The 21,726-nt window shown below is 42.6% G+C and overlaps 1 protein-coding gene across 1 annotated transcript in view; it reads left to right on the top strand.

Moving 5' to 3' along the window:
- Positions 1 to 21,726, top strand: part of BLTP1 (bridge-like lipid transfer protein family member 1) — a 399,009-nt gene that overhangs the window by 325,496 nt on the left and 51,787 nt on the right. Inside the window, exons 68-73 of the mRNA XM_068280272.1 lie at positions 499 to 714; positions 2,287 to 2,467; positions 7,489 to 7,678; positions 13,739 to 13,900; positions 16,891 to 17,030; positions 17,140 to 17,338. Coding sequence (XP_068136373.1) covers positions 499 to 714; positions 2,287 to 2,467; positions 7,489 to 7,678; positions 13,739 to 13,900; positions 16,891 to 17,030; positions 17,140 to 17,338 — 1,088 coding nt within the window. The remainder of the gene's footprint in view (positions 1 to 498; positions 715 to 2,286; positions 2,468 to 7,488; positions 7,679 to 13,738; positions 13,901 to 16,890; positions 17,031 to 17,139; positions 17,339 to 21,726) is intronic.

Below are 21,726 nucleotides of genomic sequence, written 5' to 3'. Positions count from 1 at the left end.
ACATTGTGAATTTGACATGGGTGCAGCATTAATCTATGGCCCACCCTCCAAACAAATTAGCATGAGACCTCCTCCTTAGATCCATATAATGTTTGCCTGCTCCAGCAATATGTTGTCTCTTCTGTTCCATCTGGTAATCACATGCACTGTGCTTCCATACCTCCTCCTTACAATCACGTGATACTCCTCAAGAGCCAGAAGTATGCAGCATAGTATGTGTGGCTGTCAGGATGATCAGAGGAGACCCAAAGCAGCACTGGAGGAGGTAAGTATTACTTTGCTCAACTGCGCTACTCTGAAGAAGGGGAGGAGCAGGCCCTACAGTCCCTTTAGTTACATCACTTAGTTTGAGACTGTGCAATAAATGTTAAATCATAATAAAAAATCGTGAATTCCGACCATCCCTAATGATCATCTTTAGACACTCTTCAACAGTAGGTGGTTTCATGCAACTAAAAGCCAGACCAAACATGTAATCTGTATTTACAATTGTTGTAGGCCGAGCACCCGGAAGAAAACCTCTGGTTTTGCTGCAGTCCATCAACTTTTCACAGAGCGCTGGCCTAGTACACCATCCAATCGCAATGTGTCTAGTACTACAACAGAGAGGAACATAGACTTTGAGCTAGACATAAGGGTGGAAATTGACTGTGGCAAATGTGTGCTGCATCCCACGACTCTACAGCCGGACCATGATGACATCAGTTTAAGAAGGTAATAGATGTTTCCAGTGACTTATGCTACATTTAAAAAAAAATTAATAAAGAACTTGTTTTTTTCTTTTTAGATAGTGAAGACCATATAATTATTTTTTATTGCTGTCCATTAACCTCCCTGGCATTCAATTTTTGCGGCCATGCGGCCGCAGGAGGCAAATTTTTGTTGCAAATTTGTTTTATATAGTGTAGCTAGCACTAGGCTAGCTACACATGTTCCCCAAGTCCTCCGGCACCACTCTGAACCCCCCGATCGCCGCCGGCTATATTTACTTAGCCGTGATCCCGCGAGAACCGCAACTTCCTCGAACAGCTTCTGTCATTGCTATGGCGACGATCAGACACGACGTCTGACGTCGACGTCATGCGCAGTCCCGATCCTCCCCATAGCGATGCCTGGAGGCTATTGGAGAGGCTGCACCATCGCGGGTTCCGGGGGGAGGTATGTATAAGGGTGGCGATCGGGGGGATATAGAGGGTGCCGGCGGCGATAGGGGGACACTTGTAGCTAGCCAAGTGCTAGCTACATGATATAAAATCATTTTTATAAAAAAAAAAAAAAAAAAACACCACCCGGGGCCATACGATCCCCTGCGGCGGTATGCACGAGCTCAGCTCGTCCATACCGCTCAGGTGGTTAACATAGACATTAAAGAAAGTGAGTGAGTCTCACTGCAGGTAGTGACATTTTCCAACTCTGTGAATTGTTTAGGCTTTAGGCTCAATTCTGGTTTCAGTGACAACCTTTTGCAGAATTTTTTGTTCCCAGCTGTGACTGAGGTTGAAAGTGTGAGGAGATACAGAGTACAATAGGGAACTTTTACACACACACACACACACACACACACACACACACACACACACACACACACACACACACACACACACACAACAAAAATCTTAAAGAGTAACTGTCAGGCTGCAGAAGCTAATTTAAACCTCTATTCTCCTGTGTTAAACAGTTTAGAAGGAAGCCCAAAAGCCATTAGTGAAGATAAAAATCTCAGTTACCTTTGATGTGTGCTTATCTTAAAGGCTGTTATAGACCCATAAGGACGCAAGCCGCATACTAAACTGCAAAGCATTCTGGGGCCCTCCCCTCGGCTGCTAATGAGACGTTACAGAAGCTTGTAATCAGTCCAGCGTGTAGCACTGATAAATCTCGGGGCAGAGTACTCTGCAGGAGTCAGCTATTGTTCCTAGCCACATGGCTCATTAATATTCACTGCACACTGTGTTGTTCAAGTAGGAGCTTATCTGTGATCAGGAAGCAGACAGGACATGACGACACATTTGACAGAAAAACATGGAGTCTGCCATGAGCTGTCAGGAGCATCTATCTCTGCATATACTATATACAAATTCTGTGAAATCCAAACGTGGACAGTAAAATATGTAATGTAAGTACAGCCAATCTTTAGCTACTGATATATGTGTTTATTTTCTCTGAGACCTTATACCTAACAGCTCCTCTTTAAAGTAGGGTAGCAAAAAACCCATGCAGTGGGGTAAGATATCATATGAGTCACGTGAGCATTTTTATTTACTGTTCAATTTATTTTATGCATAGGAGCTATGACAGAAGCTCACGAAGTCTTGACCAAGATTCTCCGTCAAAGAAGAAAAAATTTCAGAACAACTATGCATCTACCACACACCTACTGGCAGGAAAGAAGGTGCCGTCGTCTCTTCAAACGAAGTCAAGTGACTCTGAAACCACAGTCTTTTATATTCCTGGGGTTGATGTAAAGGTAAATTCTGTGAAAGGACATTAGAGAATAATATGTAAATACAACCTTAACTAGTTCCCACCCGCCCATAGCGATACTACAATATGCACGCGCTTTGTAGTCCCACAGGCAGGAGTGATATGAGCTAAATTTCAAATAGATTTCTTATATAATCAGATTTTTTTATATACGGTAATCTTTATTTAGATTATCAAGTCAAGAGATACAACATTGGACTATATCGTTCTAGAGTGCATAAAACTGCAGAGAACACCGCCAACATCATGGGAATATTTCTTAAATAACAAAATTTGCAAAAGAAAAGGCACAATCTTGCTACTGGAATTAAGTGCCTATGAAACAGATTTCAGTGGTTGCAAATCAAATCCTGGTGGTTAACTGTTGATGTTACGAGCATTCAACTGTCCATATTTGAGTTCTGATTGCTGTCTTCAGTTTAACTTGAAAGTGAATTTTAGTCCACTGGATAAAAAAAATCTAATAGGATTGTATTAGTATAGCTATACTCTTCTCACCCCCTCACACAAGATGTATATGCTACGGCCAGAACACGAAATCTGGCCACTTTGGGTTCTGGCCAGTCAAAACGCGAAGGGACCGTGCACCTGCGGCCAATGTGAGAAATGAAAAGTTTCCCAAAAATTAATATCCCGGCGGCGTTAAATGAATGAATTCCCCGGCGGCATTATGTGACCAGATGAAGCCGCCTCTTCGGCTCTGCCTCCTCTCCTCCCCCTGCCCCTCTCCTAAGCAGCTTTGGCAGCCAGGGACATGCGTGTCCCTCAGGGTCATTCGTAGCGACAGGGAATCCTGCCGTTTGTTCCTCTGCAGAGTGGGTGCTGGCAGAAGCAATGTCTGCAGCCTTCCCGCTCTGCTTCCCTGCTGCTACAAATGATCCTGGGGGACACGTGTGGTCCCCGGGCTGCCACAGCTGCATAGGAGAGGGGCAGGGGGAGGAGAGGAGGCAGAGCGGAAGAGGCGGCTTCATCTGTGTCACATAATGCTGCCAGGGAATTCATTCATTTAAAGAGAAACTCCGACCAAGAATTTAACTTTATCCCAATCAGTAGCTGATACCCCCTTTTACATGAAAAATATAATGATTTTCACAAACAGACCATCAGGGGGCGCTGTATGACTGATTTTGTGCTGAAACCCCTCCCACAAGAGGCTCTGGTACCGTACGGTACTCTGGGCAAACTGCCACAATGTAACAATGTTCACAGACAGGAAATGGCTGTTTCTAGCTGTTCTGGCCTTGCAGACAGTTGTAAACAGGTACATAACCTGCCCACAGTAAAAATGTCACCATGTAATACATGTCAGAATGTGAATCTGGGAGAGGAAAGATTTTACAATGAGCAAACACTGCCTAAATCATTTATACATAATTATGGTAAAAATGAAGCACTTTTTTTATTACATTATTTTCACTGGAGTTCCTCTTTAACGCCGCCGTGATATTATTTAATTTGGGAAACTTTTCATTTCTAACATTGGTCCCAGGTGCACGGTCCCTTCGCGTTTTTTGACTGGCCAGAACCCGAAGTGGCCAGACTTCGGGTTCTGGCCGTAATATATATTAAAAAAAAACAGAATGCCATGAGGCATATATCCAAATGTAGCCATTTGGTAGGTGTGTGTGTGTGAGTGTGTGTGCGTGCGTGCGTGCGTGCGTGCGTGCGTACCCGTGTGTGTGTGTGTACCCGTGTGTGTGTGTGTACGTACGTGTGTGTGTGTGTGTGTGTGTACGTACGTGTGTGTGTGTGTGTACCCGTGTGTGTACCCGTGCATGACAGTGTCAGTCGCCGAGAACCTATGAACAGGTGCAGCAGGTAGTTTCTTGTTTCATTTTGTAATAACTACATATTTTGTAACTTTTTAATGTATAATTACTATTTTTTAAAAAGTCTATTAAATGCATATAAAAAAAACTGCCTTAACTTGGTCTTTAAAAAAAAAATGTGTTGTGGCACACTAATGCATTTCTTGTTTTCTTTTTGTACTAATGTTACCAAAAAAAAAAATCTGTGGTGGTTTTCCAGACCTGTACATTACCAATGTGGCCCCAGACCTGTACATTACCAATGTGGCCCCAGACCTGTGCATTACCAATGTGGCCCCAGACCTGTGCATTACCAATGTGCCCCCAGACCTGTGCATTACCAATTTGGCCCCAGACCTGTGCATTACCAATGTGGCCCCAGACCTGTGCATTACCAATGTGGCCCCAGACCTGTGCATTACCAATGTGGCCCCAGACCTGTGCATTACCAATGTGGCCCCAGACCTGTGCATTACCAATGTGGCCCCAGACCTGTGCATTACCAATGTGGCCCCAGACCTGTGCATTACCAATGTGGCCCCAGACCTGTGCATTACCAATGTGGCCCCAGACCTGTGCATTACCAATGTGGCCCCAGACCTGTGCATTACCAATGTGGCCCCAGGCCTGTGCATTACCAATGTGGCCCCAGGCCTGTGCATTACCAATGTGGCCCCAGACCTGTGCATTACCAATGTGGCCCCAGACCTGTGCATTACCAATGTGGCCCCAGGCGTATGCATTGGTAATTTGACCCCAGACCTGTACATTTCCAATGTGCCCCCAGACCTGTGCCTACCAGTGTAGCCCCAGACCTGTACATTACCAATGTGGCCCCAGATCTAGGCATTAGTAATTTGACCCCAGACCTGTACATTACCAATGTGGCCCCAGACCTGTGCTTACCAATGTAGCCCCAGACCTGTGCTTACCAATGTGGCCCCAGACCTGTGCTTACCAATGTGGCCCCAGACCTGTACATTGGTAATTTGACCCCAGACCTTTGCATTACCAATGTGGCTCCAGACCTAGGCATTAGTAATTTGACCCCAGACCTGTGCATTACCAATGTGGCCCCAGACCTGTGCATTACCAATGTGGCCCCAAGCCTGTGCATTACCAATGTGGCCCCAGACCTGTGCATTACCAATGTGGCCCCAGACCTGTACATTGGAAATTTGACCCCAGACCTTTGCATTACCAATGTGGCCCCAGACCTGTGCATTACCAATGTGGCCCCAGGCCTGTGCATTACCAATGTGGCCCCAGGCCTGTGCATTACCAATGTGGCCCCAGACCTGTGCATTACCAATGTGGCCCCAGACCTGTGCATTACCAATGTGGCCCCAGGCGTATGCATTGGTAATTTGACCCCAGACCTGTACATTTCCAATGTGCCCCCAGACCTGTGCCTACCAGTGTAGCCCCAGACCTGTACATTACCAATGTGGCCCCAGATCTAGGCATTAGTAATTTGACCCCAGACCTGTACATTACCAATGTGGCCCCAGACCTGTGCTTACCAATGTAGCCCCAGACCTGTGCTTACCAATGTGGCCCCAGACCTGTGCTTACCAATGTGGCCCCAGACCTGTACATTGGTAATTTGACCCCAGACCTTTGCATTACCAATGTGGCTCCAGACCTAGGCATTAGTAATTTGACCCCAGACCTGTGCATTACCAATGTGGCCCCAGACCTGTGCATTACCAATGTGGCCCCAAGCCTGTGCATTACCAATGTGGCCCCAGGCCTGTGCTTACCAATGTGGCCCCAGACCTGTACATTGGTAATTTGACCCCAGACCTTTGCATTACCAATGTGGCTCCAGACCTAGGCATTAGTAATTTGACCCCAGACCTGTGCATTACCAATGTGGCCCCAGACCTGTGCATTACCAATGTGGCCCCAAGCCTGTGCATTACCAATGTGGCCCCAGGCCTGTGCATTACCAATGTGGCCCCAGACCTGTGCATTACCAATGTGGCCCCAGACCTGTGCATTACCAATCTGGCCCCAGACCTGTGCATTAACAATGTGGCCCCAGACCTGTGCATTACCAATGTGGCTCCAGACCTGTGCATTACCAATGTGGTCCCAGGCGTATGCATTGGTAATTTGACCCCAGACCTGTACATTTCCAATGTGCCCCCATACCTGTGCTTACCAATGTAGCCCCAGACGTGTGCTTACCAATGTAGCCCCAGACCTGTGCTTACCAATGTGGCCCCAGACCTGTGCTTACCAATGTGGCCCCAGACCTGTACATTGGTAATTTGACCCCAGACCTTTGCATTACCAATGTGGCTCCAGACCTAGGCATTAGTAATTTGACCCCAGACCTGTGCATTACCAATGTGGCCCCAGACCTGTGCATTACCAATGTGGCCCCAAGCCTGTGCATTACCAATGTGGCCCCAGACCTGTGCATTACCAATGTGCCCCCAGACCTGTGCATTACCAATCTGGCCCCAGACCTGTGCATTACCAATGTGGCCCCAGACCTGTGCATTACCAATGTGGTCCCAGGCATATGCATTGGTAATTTGACCCCAGACCTGTACATTTCCAATGTGCCCCCAGACCTGTGCCTACCAGTGTAGCCCCAGACCTGTACATTACCAATGTGGCCCCAGATCTAGGCATTAGTAATTTGACCCCAGACCTGTACATTACCAATGTGGCCCCAGACCTGTGCTTACCAATGTAGCCCCAGACCTGTGCTTACCAATGTAGCCCCAGACCTGTGCTTACCAATGTGGCCCCAGACCTGTACATTGGTAATTTGACCCCAGACCTTTGCATTACCAATGTGGCTCCAGACCTAGGGATTAGTAATTTGACCCCAGACCTTTGCATTACCAATGTGCCTCCAGACCTAGGCATTAGTAATTTGACCCCAGACCTTTGCATTACCAATGTGGCTCCAGACCTAGGCATTAGTAATTTGACCCCAGACCTGTGCATTACCAATGTGGCCCCAGACCTGTGCATTAGTAATTTGGCCCCAGACCTGTGCATTACCAATGTGGCCCCAGACCTGTGCATTACCAATGTGGCCCCAGACCTGTGCATTAGTAATTTGGCCTCAGACCTGTACATGAACAATGTGGTCCCAGGCCTACGCATTAGTAATCTGACCCCAGACCTGTACATTACCAATTTAATCTTATTTGGTTATTGCTCATTTTTTTAGCTGCATTACAACTCAAAAACGCTGAAAACCGAATCGCCAAACACCTCGAGAGGATCATCTTTGCCAAGGACCCTTTCAAAAGAATCAAAGCTGTATGGTATGAAAGACACTGCACCACCTCCTTTACCTAGTACTGTTCACAGCAAGACTAACACCTTGTTACCACCCCCACCCCCACCTATCCCCTCAGGTAACTTGTTTTCTTACTAATCTGACCATTTGTACATTTTCATCATCACCTGTATAAAAATAGAGAGCCTTACATCAGTGGCTTTTGTGCTGGTATCGCTTTTTGTGACTGCACATGTAAACCAAGATTTGGGGTACTTTCACACTATGCATATTGCGCTGTGCATCCTGAAAAATAGGATCATAATGCAATGGTGTTGAAATAGCACATCGCTATTTTATCCGCTATAGAGTACTGATACTAAACCTTATAGTGGCTAAAATAGTGGTTGTGCTGCTATTTTATGCGCTACAAAGTTACGGCTATAATCATGCCCAACTGTAACTGCAGCTATTTTACAGTTACGCCCCCCAGACCACGTCTTACCAGTGGACCACAAATATAAAGCACTTAGATTTGCTATGGCAAATCAGCTAATTATGGGGGTAAACTGAAGCACCCCCCCCCCCCCCCCTCCATCCCTTCATCCCTTCCCCACATTCAAATTTTTTTATGTTTACCCCACATTTCTTTCCTTTAACCACTTGAGGACCGCGGGCTTTACCCCCCTTAAGGACCAGACCCTTTTTTTCCATTCAGACCACTGCAGCTTTCACGGTTTATTGCTCGCTCATACAACCTACCACCTAAATGAATTTTGGATCCTTTTCTTGTCACTAATAAAGCTTTCTTTAGTAAAGTAAAAATTGCAGCAGCAATCAAATAGCACCAAAAGAAAGCTTTATTAGTGACAAGAAAAGGAGCCAAAATTCATTTAGGTGGTAGGTTGTATGACCGAGCAATAAACCGTGAAAGCTGCAGTGGTCTGAATGGAAAAAAAGGGTCTGGTCCTTAAGGTAGACAGATAGGTAAACTTAAATAACCCCTGTGCTGAAACGAGAACAGGGGGAGCGAGCTGGATAAAATTAGCAGGCTCTTTGTCTAAAGGGATCCTGTGGCTTGAAGCAGGATATCAGGAGCAGCTGTCTGGTTTGTAGCCGTTGGTGTCCCAGCACTGGCTATAACACCAGAGCTGCAGGCACCTGTGGGCTGTATGAGACTCAATCCCTAAGCAGGGAGAGTCTCCTTTCTGAAAAGTTAGCAATCTACACACTGCTCTGTTCAGATACACCACAGCAGTGGCTGGGTGGTGAGCAGTAGCACTGAAGTGGCTGAAATAAAGCACAGGAGACCCGTGCTGAAAGTAACTGATTCTTTAATTAATGTAACAAATACAACTAGTTTCAGGAGGCCATTCCTCCTTTCTTCAGGCAAACAGTTGCTACATTGTGATGATCCAATTTAATTGAAATTCAAAAATCAATTAGTTAAAGGCGACCCAATCAGTGCGTGTATGTAAATGTAACCAGAGACCATGAGCCTCTGCTGTAAAAAACCCCTGTTGAAAACCAATCTTGACACACCACAGATCCACTATTAATAGCAGGAAAAAGGATATTACAAATTATACTGATCTCCCAATACCAACACACTTTTGTTTACCTGGACACAGTTTAAGCGATTTTCGCGTCACTGTATTAATGGGTGGCTTCAAATCGGGAAACATGAGACTAACACAAGAAACTAAGTTTATACATTGGTTCAAAACTGTACAAGATGGTTTAAACAAGGACTCCAACTTCTTGTGCTGGTACGATGGGTTTTAAATGCCACAGTTCTTTTAATTTTAATTTTTCTATCTTTTCATTCATTTTTGTGCCATATGCTGTGTAAGATGGAATTCACTGTCACTATTCATTTTATTTGCTTTCAGGTGCTGGCTTTAAATGCCACAATTCTCTTAAGCTTAGAATTAATGGTGCATGTAACCAGGCCAGTTACCATTTGAATTCGGAATTTACGATGTCTCTTCATCACCAGAGTCTGCTTTATGTCATGTTGAGGATTCTATTGATCTTATCAATTTAGATAGGATGCCTAGGAAAGTCTCCTCAGTAACAGTTAAGGCATCTAATTACATTTATGTTTGCTAAAGAATGTTTCTCCTCTGTATGTCAGTGTATATAAGCTGTGTTTTTCAGTTCTGGTCAGGAACCAGTCCGACGAAGGCTTTTTATAAGTCGAAAGCTCACTGTTTATCCATCTCTAAGTTAGCCAATAAATGGTATCATCCTGATTCAAAACTTCTTACGAAAACCAATCTAAGTAGACAAGAAAACTGGCACTAAAAAACCTTAAAGCCAATAAAACCATTGTTATTAGAGAAGCGGACAAGGGGGGAGGTGTGGTACTGCAAAACAGAACAGCTTATACAGAAGAGGCTCATCGCATTTTAAATGATAACTACTACAGGAAATTAACTGAAGACCCCACCGATATATTTTTGACCAAATACAACTCACTCATATTGGAATCTTTTAGAAAAAAACATTTTAAACAAAGATGAACTAAATTTTTTAACAGTCAAAACACCACAAACCCCTTTCTTTTATCATTTACCAAAAATCCATAAAGACCCATTAAATCCACCAGGACGCCCTATCATTTCAGGAATTCACTCAATATCATGTAATTTATCACATCTCATAGACCTTCACCTTCAAAAATGTGTACAGTCATTGCCAGCATATTTAAAAGACACTACGCATACTATAACAACTTTGGAAAAAATCGAATGGCAATCTAACTATATATGGGCTACTTTGGATGTATGTTCCCTATATAGCAATATTCCACAAGACAAGGGACTGCAAGGGGTAGCTTACTTTTTAAATGGCGATCCCCTTATGCCTGAAAGCCAAAAGATTTTATAATTGAAGCCATTGATTTTATTTTAAAGACCAACTATTTTACATTTTTAGATGATATTTATTTGCAAACGAGGGGTACAGCTATGGGGACCAGGTTCGCACCAAGTTTTGCGAATCTGTATATGGGCTGGTTGGAAGACACACTGGTCTGGTCACCCAACAACCCATACAGTGCGAACCTGATCCTCCATAAAAGATTCATAGATTATATTATTTGTATATGGCAAGGCCCAGAAGAAAAGTTACAAGAATATATAGCTTATTTAAATTAAAATCAATTTGGGCTTACATTTACAGCAAATATCCACCCAAAAACTATAGATTTTTTAGATTTAACTATTTATATTAAAGAGAATACAAATAAAATTGCTACAAAAACTTTTTTTTTAAAAAACTGACTGTAATGGCTACCTCAATTACACCAGCGAACATTACAAGCCATGGCTAAAAAACGTACCCTATGGCCAGTTTAAAAGGATTAGAAGAAATTGCACACAGTCTACGGACTTTAAGGAACAATCAGAGATTTTAAAGAAAAGATTCCTTCACAAAAGGTACCCGAACAAAATTATCAACGACGCTTGGTTAAAAGCAATGAGCCTTACACAAGAGGATTGTTAATTACCTAAGCAAAAATGTGATGAAAATGACCCTAACAGTAACAATAAAAATCTCAACATCATAATTAATTTTTCGAGCCAACACAAGGAATGCAGATCCATACTGGAGAAACATTGGAATCTTTTACTCAATGACTCAATTTTAAAAACGATTTTACCATCCAAACCCAAGATCACTTTTAGAAGAGGAAAGACAATTCGTAACATTTTAGCACCCAGCAGACTCAAAAATATGCAAGTACCACACCCCACCAAAAACACTTCCCAAAGTCTACTCGGAAACTTTCCATGCAACCAAAGGAAATGCTTATGTTGCGAAAGCATACAAAAAGACCAAAAAAGTTTTAACTCCAGAGTGAATAACAAAACCTGGCCCATTTACCAATACCTTACATGTAAAAGCGACTATGTAGTTTACCTGTTAGTGTCCGTACGGACTACAATATATAGGCCGCACCAAACAACCGTTTCACAAGCGCATAAATAAGCATAGAGAGAACATTAAAAAAGGATACGCAAAACATAGTGTCTCAAAACATTTCGACCAAGTACACAACAGAGACTTTGGACAAATAAGGATTACCATTATGGAACAGGTTTTAGATACAAATAAATTCAATAGGTTTAGGGCACTGTGCAATAAAGAGACTTTCTGGATTTTACAAATGGAAACTTTAAGTCCTAATGGTCTAAATATAGCCTTGGAAACCATGGCGAACTAAAACAGAAAGAACTATGATTAAAATTGCACCTTAGAGCATTATTTATTGAACTGCACAATGTATTTTTTACATATATATATAATAATTTATTCATCTGTCCTCTTGAAATATACATACAATATATATTTTTTAATGGTTATTAATATCTATATATTTATGTCACGGTATTATTACCTTTTATACATCTCTATATGTTATAGCCAATTGATATGACATTATCCCCATATTTATAGTTGTTGATTTGTATTAATACAATGGAAACTGCATTTGTTTTTATAGGAAGGGAAAGGGAAAAAAAATAATTTGCATATTTTATGCTTTTGGCTTTCAGGGTCATTAAGTCCTAATATAAAACATAATGGAGGTTTGATCCAATCGGAAAAAAATCTCCAAATTCAAACAGCTTAATAAGATCTAGAGATTATTAGATTATGAAAAATAAAAATAAAAATTTCTCACCATAAGTTAAAATCCAGATACTCTTAAGTATACCCCTTTGAATAGCTAGCTAACAAATCTTTTGTGCGCCTTTTGGTGTGCAATGCCATATAATTAAAGCAAACTCAAATTGCTCTTTATTTTAACATCCTCAATTGACAATTTACAATGTTGGTCTTGTGTCCTAAATATTTATATCAAACAGCCTCAAATTCAATCACAAATAAAAAAGTAAAAATTAAATAAAAATAAATAAATAAATAAAATCCTTAATGAGCTTTTTAAATAAATGTATCAAATTTGCATATGTTTATGGAAACTCTTAACCATGCAATCATCACTCTCCCAATAGAGGCGTGTGCTATAGTACCCTCTATTGTTCGGAAATTAATTTACAATGTAAAATAACCTGTTGAGCTGAAATGATATTACACCTACAGATAGAAAATAGTGTGGTGCCACCTGTTGGTTTGAGGTGGTGCTGCAGCCTCCTGATCTGAGTATCGGCACGGAGGCTGCCCCCTAGTGGCAGTCTTATATTATGTTTGCTTTCAATCCTTTTATAGCCTAATACTAACTTTCTTAACCCACTTAGGGAGAGAAAACCCTGACCTACAGCAGAGGCTCATGGTCTCTGGTTACATTTACATACACGCACTGATTGGGTCGCCTTTAACTAATTGATTTTTGAATTTCAATTAAATTGGATCATCACAATGTAGCAACTGTTTGCCAGAAGAAAGGAGGAATGGCCTCCTGAAACTAGTTGTATTTGTTACATTAATTAAAGAATCAGTTACTTCCAGCACTGGTCTCCTGTGCTTTCTTTCAGCCACTTCAGTGCTACTGCTCACCACCCAGCCACTGCTGTGGTGTATCTGAACAGAGCAGTGTGTAGATTGCTAACTTTTCAGGAAGGAGACTCTCCCTGCTTAGGGATTGAGTCTCATACAGCCCTCAGGTGCCTGCAGCTCTGGTGTTATAGCCAGTGCTGGGACACCAACGGCTACAAACCAGACAGCTGCTCCTGATATCCTGCTTCAAGCCACAGGATCCCTTTGGAGAAAGAGCCTGCTTCTGACCTGGTCCCTGGTCTGAGAGGGACAAAAGCCTGCAAGCTGATAATACCCATAAGGGCATATCAGCCACCACATCAGGTGAGATCTGTCTACGACCGGCTGGTCTCCCTTTTATCATCAGTTTTCTGAGTGTGCTCTTTTTGTGTTTTTTCCCCTACCCCATGTCCTTTATAGATCTGATCCTTAAGGGGGGTAAAGCCTACGGTCCTCAAGTGGTTAAACTGACACAAATTTTGACTTGTACTTTACTTGTCAGCATAATAAAAAAAAATGCTGTCAGGATCACATCTTTCATCTATTCTCCCTGCACTGCAATAATCCATCAAATACCAAATGATATACCGCATGATTCCTTAAAATAATGAATTAAATACTGCATGAGTTAGAAAAAAAGTTTTAATGAATTGTCATGCAATCATGATACAGAAAGATGTTTTTTATCCCTTTACAGCCAAAGGAAAGGGAAGTGGCGGAGTGAAAAGTGCGAAATTATATGCTTGGGTTGCATTGCAGTCTTTGCCAGAAGAAATGGTCATCAGCCCAAACTTGCTGGACTTTCTGGAGAAGGCTCTGGAGACCATACCCATCACCCCCATAGAAAGAAATTATGCAGGTAAATACACATTTCATGAATTTACACTTAAAGGGACACACCGCAAAAAAAGAAGAGTTTTACTCACCTGGGGCTTCTACCAGCCCCCTGCAGCTGTCCTGTGCCCACGCAGTCTCGCTCGAATCCTCCTGTCCCTGCCGGCAGCTACTTCTGGTTTTGGCGACAGGCCCGTCAGACCTGGGAAGTAGAGATGGCCCGAACGGTTCGCCGACAAACGGTTCCAGGCGAACTTCCGGGGGTTCGCGATCGCGGAGAACCCCAAACTTTTCCGGAAGTTCACTTCGCCCCCATAGTGCATCATGAGGGTCAACTTTGACCCTCTACATCACAGTCAGCAGGCACATTGTAGCCAATTAGGCTACACTCCCTCCTGGAGCCCCACCCCCCCTTATAAAAGGCAGGCAGCGTCGGGCATTGGACTCACTCGTGTGCCTGAAGCAGTCATTAGAGAAGGAATAGCTGATGCAGGATGCAGGAATAGCTGATGCTCATAGGGAAAGCTTAGTTAGGCTCTTGTAGGCTTGTTAGCTTGCCCCTGGCTGATTGTTATTGCTAAAAAAGCACCCCACAACAGCTCTTTTGAGAGCTAATCTTGTTCTTGTGATCTATTTTTTTTTGTGTTTGTGCGCCCCATTGACACTTGCGTTGCATAGACAGCCTTGGTAATTCCTACTGTGTGTGCCACTGCCAGGCCCAGCACATTTAGTCACTACCTGTGTGTGTGTGACAGGTGCACATTGTAATACCCATCACTGCATATACCTACTACCTGTTGTTCACTTGAGTGCACCCACCTACCTATGTGAGCACACGCAGTGTCACTGAGCCTGTCCGGTACCTATCTGTGAGTGACAGGTGCACATTGTAATACCCATCACTGCATATACCTACCTGACAGTCACTGTTGTTCTATCATTGAGCTACCACAGCCCGGCGACCATATGGGCTTGAAAACCGCCACGTCCTGCACTCTGGCCATGGTGCGCACCAGTCCAGCATGGCCGTCACTACACAAACAGCTGTTTGCGATGCGTTACACAGTGAGTTTGGTGTGTCAGTGTGAAGCAGTACTCTAATTACACTCCCTTATTGATGTATACACATGCAAGATGTTTTAAAGCACTTTAGGCCTGCAATTTAGCATTTAATGTGATTTCTGACCTTAAAACGCTGCTTTGCGTCAAATCCAGATTTTTCCCCGGGACTTTATGCGTCTATCCCACTCCGCCATGCCTCCTCCAGGTGTTATAACCCTTGAAACATCTTTTCGATCACTTTTCTGGCCAGCAAAAGTGTTTCTAGTTTTCAAAGTTCGCCTCCCCATTGAAGTCTATTGCGGTTCGCGCGAACTGAACTTTTGCGGAAGTGTGCGAACCGAAAATGGGACGTTCGGGCCATCTCTACTGGGAACGCGAGTGATTCTTCGCGTTCCTTGCCACAATAGCAGTATAGAGGGCGCTATTGCAGGCCAGGAACGCAAAGAATCACTCGCGTTCCCAGGCCTGTCGGGCCTATCGTTGAAACCGGAAGTAGCTGCCGGCGGGGACAGGAGGATCCGAGGGAGACTGCGTTGGCACAGGACAGCTGCAGGGGGCTGGTAGAAGCCCAAGGTGAGTAAAACTCATTTTTTATTTTGCCTTAAGTGACACTTTAACTTTACAAGATGGTACATGTCTTCCAATTCTGGATTTCACAGTGGTAATCTTCAAGATTCAAGCACTTTATTGTCATTGTGTAACACAATGAAATTAATCTTTCTAACAAGGGCCCTTATTCAATTCACATTTTCTTCTGACCTAGGAGATAATTTTTCATTTTCTGTTTTCAAAAAAAGAGAAAAAGTGCTGTCAAAATTATTCTGAGCAACTTCTTGCTTTCTGGTGGCCGAAATGGCATTGTCTTGGTAGGGTTTAAAAAATAATATTACCTGGGAGAAATTGGAGGAGAAATGGTGAATTAAATAAGGGTTATGGTGACAGTTTTTTTCAGTCATTATTACTGGAATAGCTGTAGAATATGGCATTATAGTTTCACAAGTTTGGTGTAATAGATTCATTAACTAAATGTGTGACTAATGACAGTTCACTATTTGTCTCATTTAACTGTGGCAGATTTTTCATTTTTACTGGAACTGGTTCAGGATGTAGATCTAATTTGAATCAAGAAAAGGCAAATTGTTGAGGCTGTTTAGGTTTTGAAAAATGTGTGAAGCAGAAAAAAGACAAATTCCCAGAAAACTGTTTTCAGTGCAACTATCTGATAACTGCTAACCTAGAAAACAAGTCCTGATTAAAGAGACTCTGAAGTCACAAAATCCTGTGTAGCATTATTGCCCTACCTAAACCGCCGCATCCCCACCACTGTAATCTAACTAAATCGCCCCCCCCCCCAACTCCCCGGGGGGCAATCCGGGCAGCGCTTCCATGAGAGGCAGAGCTATGAGCCGCAGCCCTGCAGCTCTGCCTCTCAGTGCGTCTATCAGCCCGGATCGCCGCCTCTCAGTCTTCCTTCACTGAGAGGGGCGGGGGAGAGGCGGAGATCCGCCGCTGATAGACGTGTAAGAAGGCAGAGCTGCGGCTGAAAGCTCTGCCTCCAACAGCAGCAAAATCCACGACCAAGAATGTTGTGGATTTTGCGGGGGAGAGAGAGGGGGGAGTTAGGTGGGATTTAGTTAGATTACAGCTGCGGGGATGCTGCGTTTTAGTTAGGACAGTAATGTTGCACAGGATTTTGTAATAAACAGATGATTTTTAAGAGACTTCAGTGTCTTTTTAAATGAGCATTTAACCTGATATAACTGTTTTGCTGTTTTCTTTGTTATAGTAGAAAATACTAGTTAACTCTCCTTCCAGGGCTAGCCATATTTTCTTGAGTTATGGTTGAGAAACGGTTTACCTCTCTAAAGGATTCTGTCTGACCTTCTAAGGGGGTTTTATCCTCATATCATCTTCTCATTAAAAATGAACATGCTGTTTCCGGTTTCTTTACAGCAGTGAGTGCTCAGGATGAAGATATCGGACAGTTTGATATGCAGGATCCACTGGAAGAATCAACTACCTCATTAGTGTCTTCTTCAACATCTGCTTATTCATCCTTCCCTGTGGATGTAGTTGTATATGTCAGAGTTCAGGTAAGGCACGTGTGTATCATTTACATATTTCTGTTTAAGCAAGTCTCATTGTTTGGTTTTTAGGTATCCCTTTCTCTAAGTTGCAGTCTTTTATTTATTTTTTATATAGCCCTCCCAGATAAAGTTTAGCTGTCTACCTGTCTCACGTGTGGAATGCATGTTGAAGTTGCCCTCACTAGACCTAGTGTTCTCCTCAAACCGAAGTGAGCTTGAGACACTGGGATCTGCTCATCCCTCTGAAGCTAGCCTTGGAAATCTCTCCATGCCAAGTGGATCAAAAGCTAGTCTGAACAAATCAGGAGTGACAGGTAAGAATCATTTGTGTTCTTTCTTTAAAGAGAACTCGAGCTGGGTTTGAAGAATGTGATCTGAATACAGAGGCTGGATCTGCCTATACAGCCCAGCCTCTGTTGGTATTCCAAACCCCCCTAATGTCCCCCTGCACTCTGAAATCAGACATAGATCACAGCCGCGCTGTGTGGCTGTGTTTACATCTGTATTGTTAGTCTCGGCTGCTCCCCCGCCTCCTGCAGAGCTCCGGTCCCTGCCCCCCTCCCTTCCCTCTAATCAGCAAGGAGGGAAGGGAGGCAGGCGGGGACCGGAATTCTGCAAGAGGTGGGGAGAGCAGCAGACTGACACTATAAAGAAAAACACAGCCGCTGCGACACGCTGTGTGTCGACAGCACGGCTGTGATTTATCAGGGATTGCAGAGTGCAGGGGGACCTTAGGGGGGTTTGGAATACCAACAGAGGCTGGGCTGTATAGGCAGATCCAGTCTCACTATGCAGATCACATTCTTCAAACCCAGCTCGGGTTCTCTTTAATTCAGTCGTGCTAAATATAATATCATTTGTTTAACAGTTTGCAAATTAAATATACTGGGTAGATATGAATCCTCTGTGCATCTATTTGTTTTCTAAATGCATAGCTACATAGCTAAAATGTATACTGTAATTATTTTTTTTTTATCATTAAAGAGGAACTGCAGTAATGAGAAAATTTTTTACAATAATTATTTATAAATGATTGCCCATTGTGTTTGCCCATTGTATAATCTTTCCTCTTCCTGATTTACATTCTGACCATTAACACATGGTGATATATTTACTGCTGGCAGGTGATGTCTGTGGAAAGAGATGATTAATTTTTGGCATTTAGAAACAGCTGTTATTTCCCACAATGCAACAAGACTCCCACAATGTGATGTCAGCACCCTGGTGCTGACATCAAACTGTGGGAGGGGTTCAGCCATACAGAGCCCCCTGATGATCAGTTTGTAAAAAGGAAAAGTTTTCTCATGGGAAAGGGGGTATCAGCTACTGATTGGTATGAAGTTCAATCCTTGGTTATGGTTTCTCTTTAACATTGAACATTTTGTGGGTAAAATCTACAATTAGACCTACACTGGATGTGCCTGTAGCAGCAAGTCATATGGCAAGAATGATCTTGTCCATCCTTTCTCCTCCAAGCTCTCCCTGGACTTAAAGATAACCAGAAATCTCCCATGATATAGTTTTTTTTACTTACCCGGAGCTTTCTCCAGCCCCATAAGCTCAGATGTGTCACTTGCTGTTTTCCCGCGGTCCTCCGTTTAGTGGTAATCAGCCCCGGTATCTAACTCAGTGACGTCAGCCGGGGTCTTCTGCGCATGCGCAAAAGGTCTGCTCATGCGCAGAAGACCCAGACTGGAGCCAACTAAGCCAGTTACCGGGGCTGATTGTAAATGAATGGAGGACCACGGGAGGATGGCAAGGGACGCATCCATGCTTATGGGGCTGGAGGAAGCCCCAGGTAAGTAAAAAAAAAAAACTTTATCATGGGAGATCTCTGGTTCTCTTTGAATTTATTTTTAAACCTACAGATTTATTTAAACATGTATAGCTGTATGATAACCTTGATTTCAAGTTTATTCTATGGCAGTACTGTCATGTAACATTGTTTCTTTTGTTGAAAAAGAATACAATACACCCAAACCTGATATACAGTATGGGATGTAAAAGCTGTTCTAAGCAATCTTCTGCATCTAAGTAAAACTTATAATAATCTTAATAAAGGATGGTTCTAAAAACTGTTTAATAACCCATTACATTGTAATACCAATGAAGTCCACATTGAATACATTTTAAATGCACAACTGAAGTCAGTAAAAAAATAAACCGCCAGTAAAAATAAAAGATACTTAACCACTTCAGGACCACAGTCTTTTCGCCCCTTAAGGACCAGAGCCTTTTTCTCCATTCAGACCACTGCAGCTTTCACGGTTTATTGCTCGGTCATACAACCTACCACCTAAATGAATTTTACCTCCTTTTCTTGTCACTAATACAGCTTTCTTTTGCTGCTATTTGATTGCTGCTGCGAGTTTTAGTTTTTATTATATTCATCAAAAAAGACATGAATTTTGGCAAAAAAATTACTTTTTTAACTTGCTGTGCTGACATTTTTCAAATAAAGTAAAATTTCCTATACATTTGAGCGCGAAAGTTATTCTGCTACATGTCTTTGATAAAAAAAAAAAACATTCAGTGTATATTTATTGGATTGGGTAAAAGTTATAGCGTTTACAAACTATGGTGCCAAAATTGAATTTTCCCATTTTCAAGCATCTCTGACTTTTCTGCGCACCTGTCAGGTTTCATGAGGGGCTAAAATTCCAGGATAGTACAAATACCCCCCAAATGACCCCATTTTGGAAAGAAGACATCCCAAAGTATTCAGTGAGAGGCATGGTGAGTTCATAGAAGATTTTATTTTTTGTCACAAGTTAGCGGAAAATGACACTTTCTGACAAAAAAAAGAAAAAAAAAAAGTTTCCATTTCTTCTAACTTGCGACAAAAAAAAATGAAATCTGCCACAGACTCACTATGCTCCTCTCTGAATACCTTGAAGTGTCTACTTTCCAAAATGGGGTCATTTGTGGGGTGTGTTCACTGTCCTGGCATTTTGGGGGGTGCCTAATTGTAAGCACCCCTGTAAAGCCTAAAGATGCTCATTGGACTTTTGGCCCCTTAGCGCAGTTAGGCTGCAAAAAAGTGCCACACATGTGGTATTGCCGTACTCAGGAGAAGTAGTATAATGTGTTTTGGGGTGTATTTTTACACATACCCATGCTGGGTGGGAGAAATATCTCCGTAAATGACAATTGTTTAATTTTTTTTACACACAATTGTCTATTTATAGAGATATTTCTCCCACTCAGCATGGGTATGTGTAAAAATACACCCCAAAACACATTATACTACTTCTCCTGAGTACGGCGATACCACATGTGTGGCACTTTTTTGCACCCTAACTGCGCTAAGGGGCCCAAAGTTCAATGAGTACCTTTAGGATTTCACAGGTCATTTTGAGAAATTTCGTTTCAAGACTACTCTTCACGGTTTAGGGCCCCTAAAATGCCAGGACAGTATAGGAACCCCACAAATTACCCCATTTTAGAAAGAAGACACCCCAAGGTATTCCGTTAGGAGGATGGTGAGTTCATAGAAGATTTTTTTTTTTTTGTCACAAGTTAGCGGAAATTGATTTTAATTGTTTTTTTTCACAAAGTGTCATTTTCCGCTAACTTGTGACAAAAAATAAAATCTTCTATGAACTCACCATACTCCTAACGGAATACCTTGGGGTGTCTTCTTTCTAAAACGGGGTCATTTGTGGGGTTCCTATACTGCCCTGGCATTTTAGGGGCCCTAAACCGTGAGGAGTAGTCTTGAAACCAAATGTCGCAAAATGACCTGTGAAATCCTAAAGGTACTCATTGGACTTTGGGCCTCTTAGCGCACTTAGGGTGCAAAAAAGTGCCACACATGTGGTACCGCCGTACTCAGGAGAAGTAGTATAATGTGTTTTGGGGTGTATTTTTACACATACCCATGCTGGGTGGGAGAAATATCTCTGTAAATGACAATTGTTTGATTTTTTTTACACACAATTGTCCATTTACAGAGAGATTTCTCCCACCCAGCATGGGTATGTGTAAAAATACACCCCAAAACACAATATACTACTTCTTCTGAGTACGGCGATACCACATGTGTGACACTTTTTTGCAACCTAGGTGCGCTAAGGGGCCTAACGTCCTATTCACAGGTCATTTTGAGGCATTTGGATTCTAGACTACTGCTCACGGTTTAGGGCCCCTAAAATGCCAGGGCAGTATAGGAACCCCACAAGTGACCCCATTTTAGAAAGAAGACACCCCAAGGTATTCTGTTAGGAGTATGGTGAGTTCATAGAAGATTTTTTTTTTTTGTCACAAGTTAGCGGAAAATGACACTTTGTGAAAAAAAAAACAATACATATCAATTTCCGCTAACTTGTGACAAAAAATAAAATCTTCTATGAACTCATCATACACCTAACAGAATACCTTGGGTGTCTTCTTTCTAAAATGGGGTCACTTGTGGGGTTCCTATACTGCCCTGGCATTTTAGGGGCCCTAAACCGTGAGGAGTAGTCTTGAACCCAAATGTCTCAAAATGACCTGTGAAATCCTAAAGGTACTCATTGGACTTTGGGCCCCTTAGCACAGTTAGGCTGCAAAAAAGTGTCACACATGTGGTATCGCCGTACTCAGAAGAAGTAGTATAATGTGTTTTGTGGTGTATTTTTACATATAACCATGCTGGGTGGGAGAAATATCTCTGTAAATGACACATTTTTGATTTTTTTTACACACAATTGTCCATTTACAG

The sequence above is a fragment of the Hyperolius riggenbachi genome, chromosome 1 (genome assembly GCF_040937935.1).
Source record: "Hyperolius riggenbachi isolate aHypRig1 chromosome 1, aHypRig1.pri, whole genome shotgun sequence".
Lineage (NCBI taxonomy): Eukaryota > Metazoa > Chordata > Amphibia > Anura > Hyperoliidae > Hyperolius > Hyperolius riggenbachi.
Note: the sequence above shows the minus strand (reverse complement) of the source record. Positions and strands in the feature narration are given on the sequence as shown.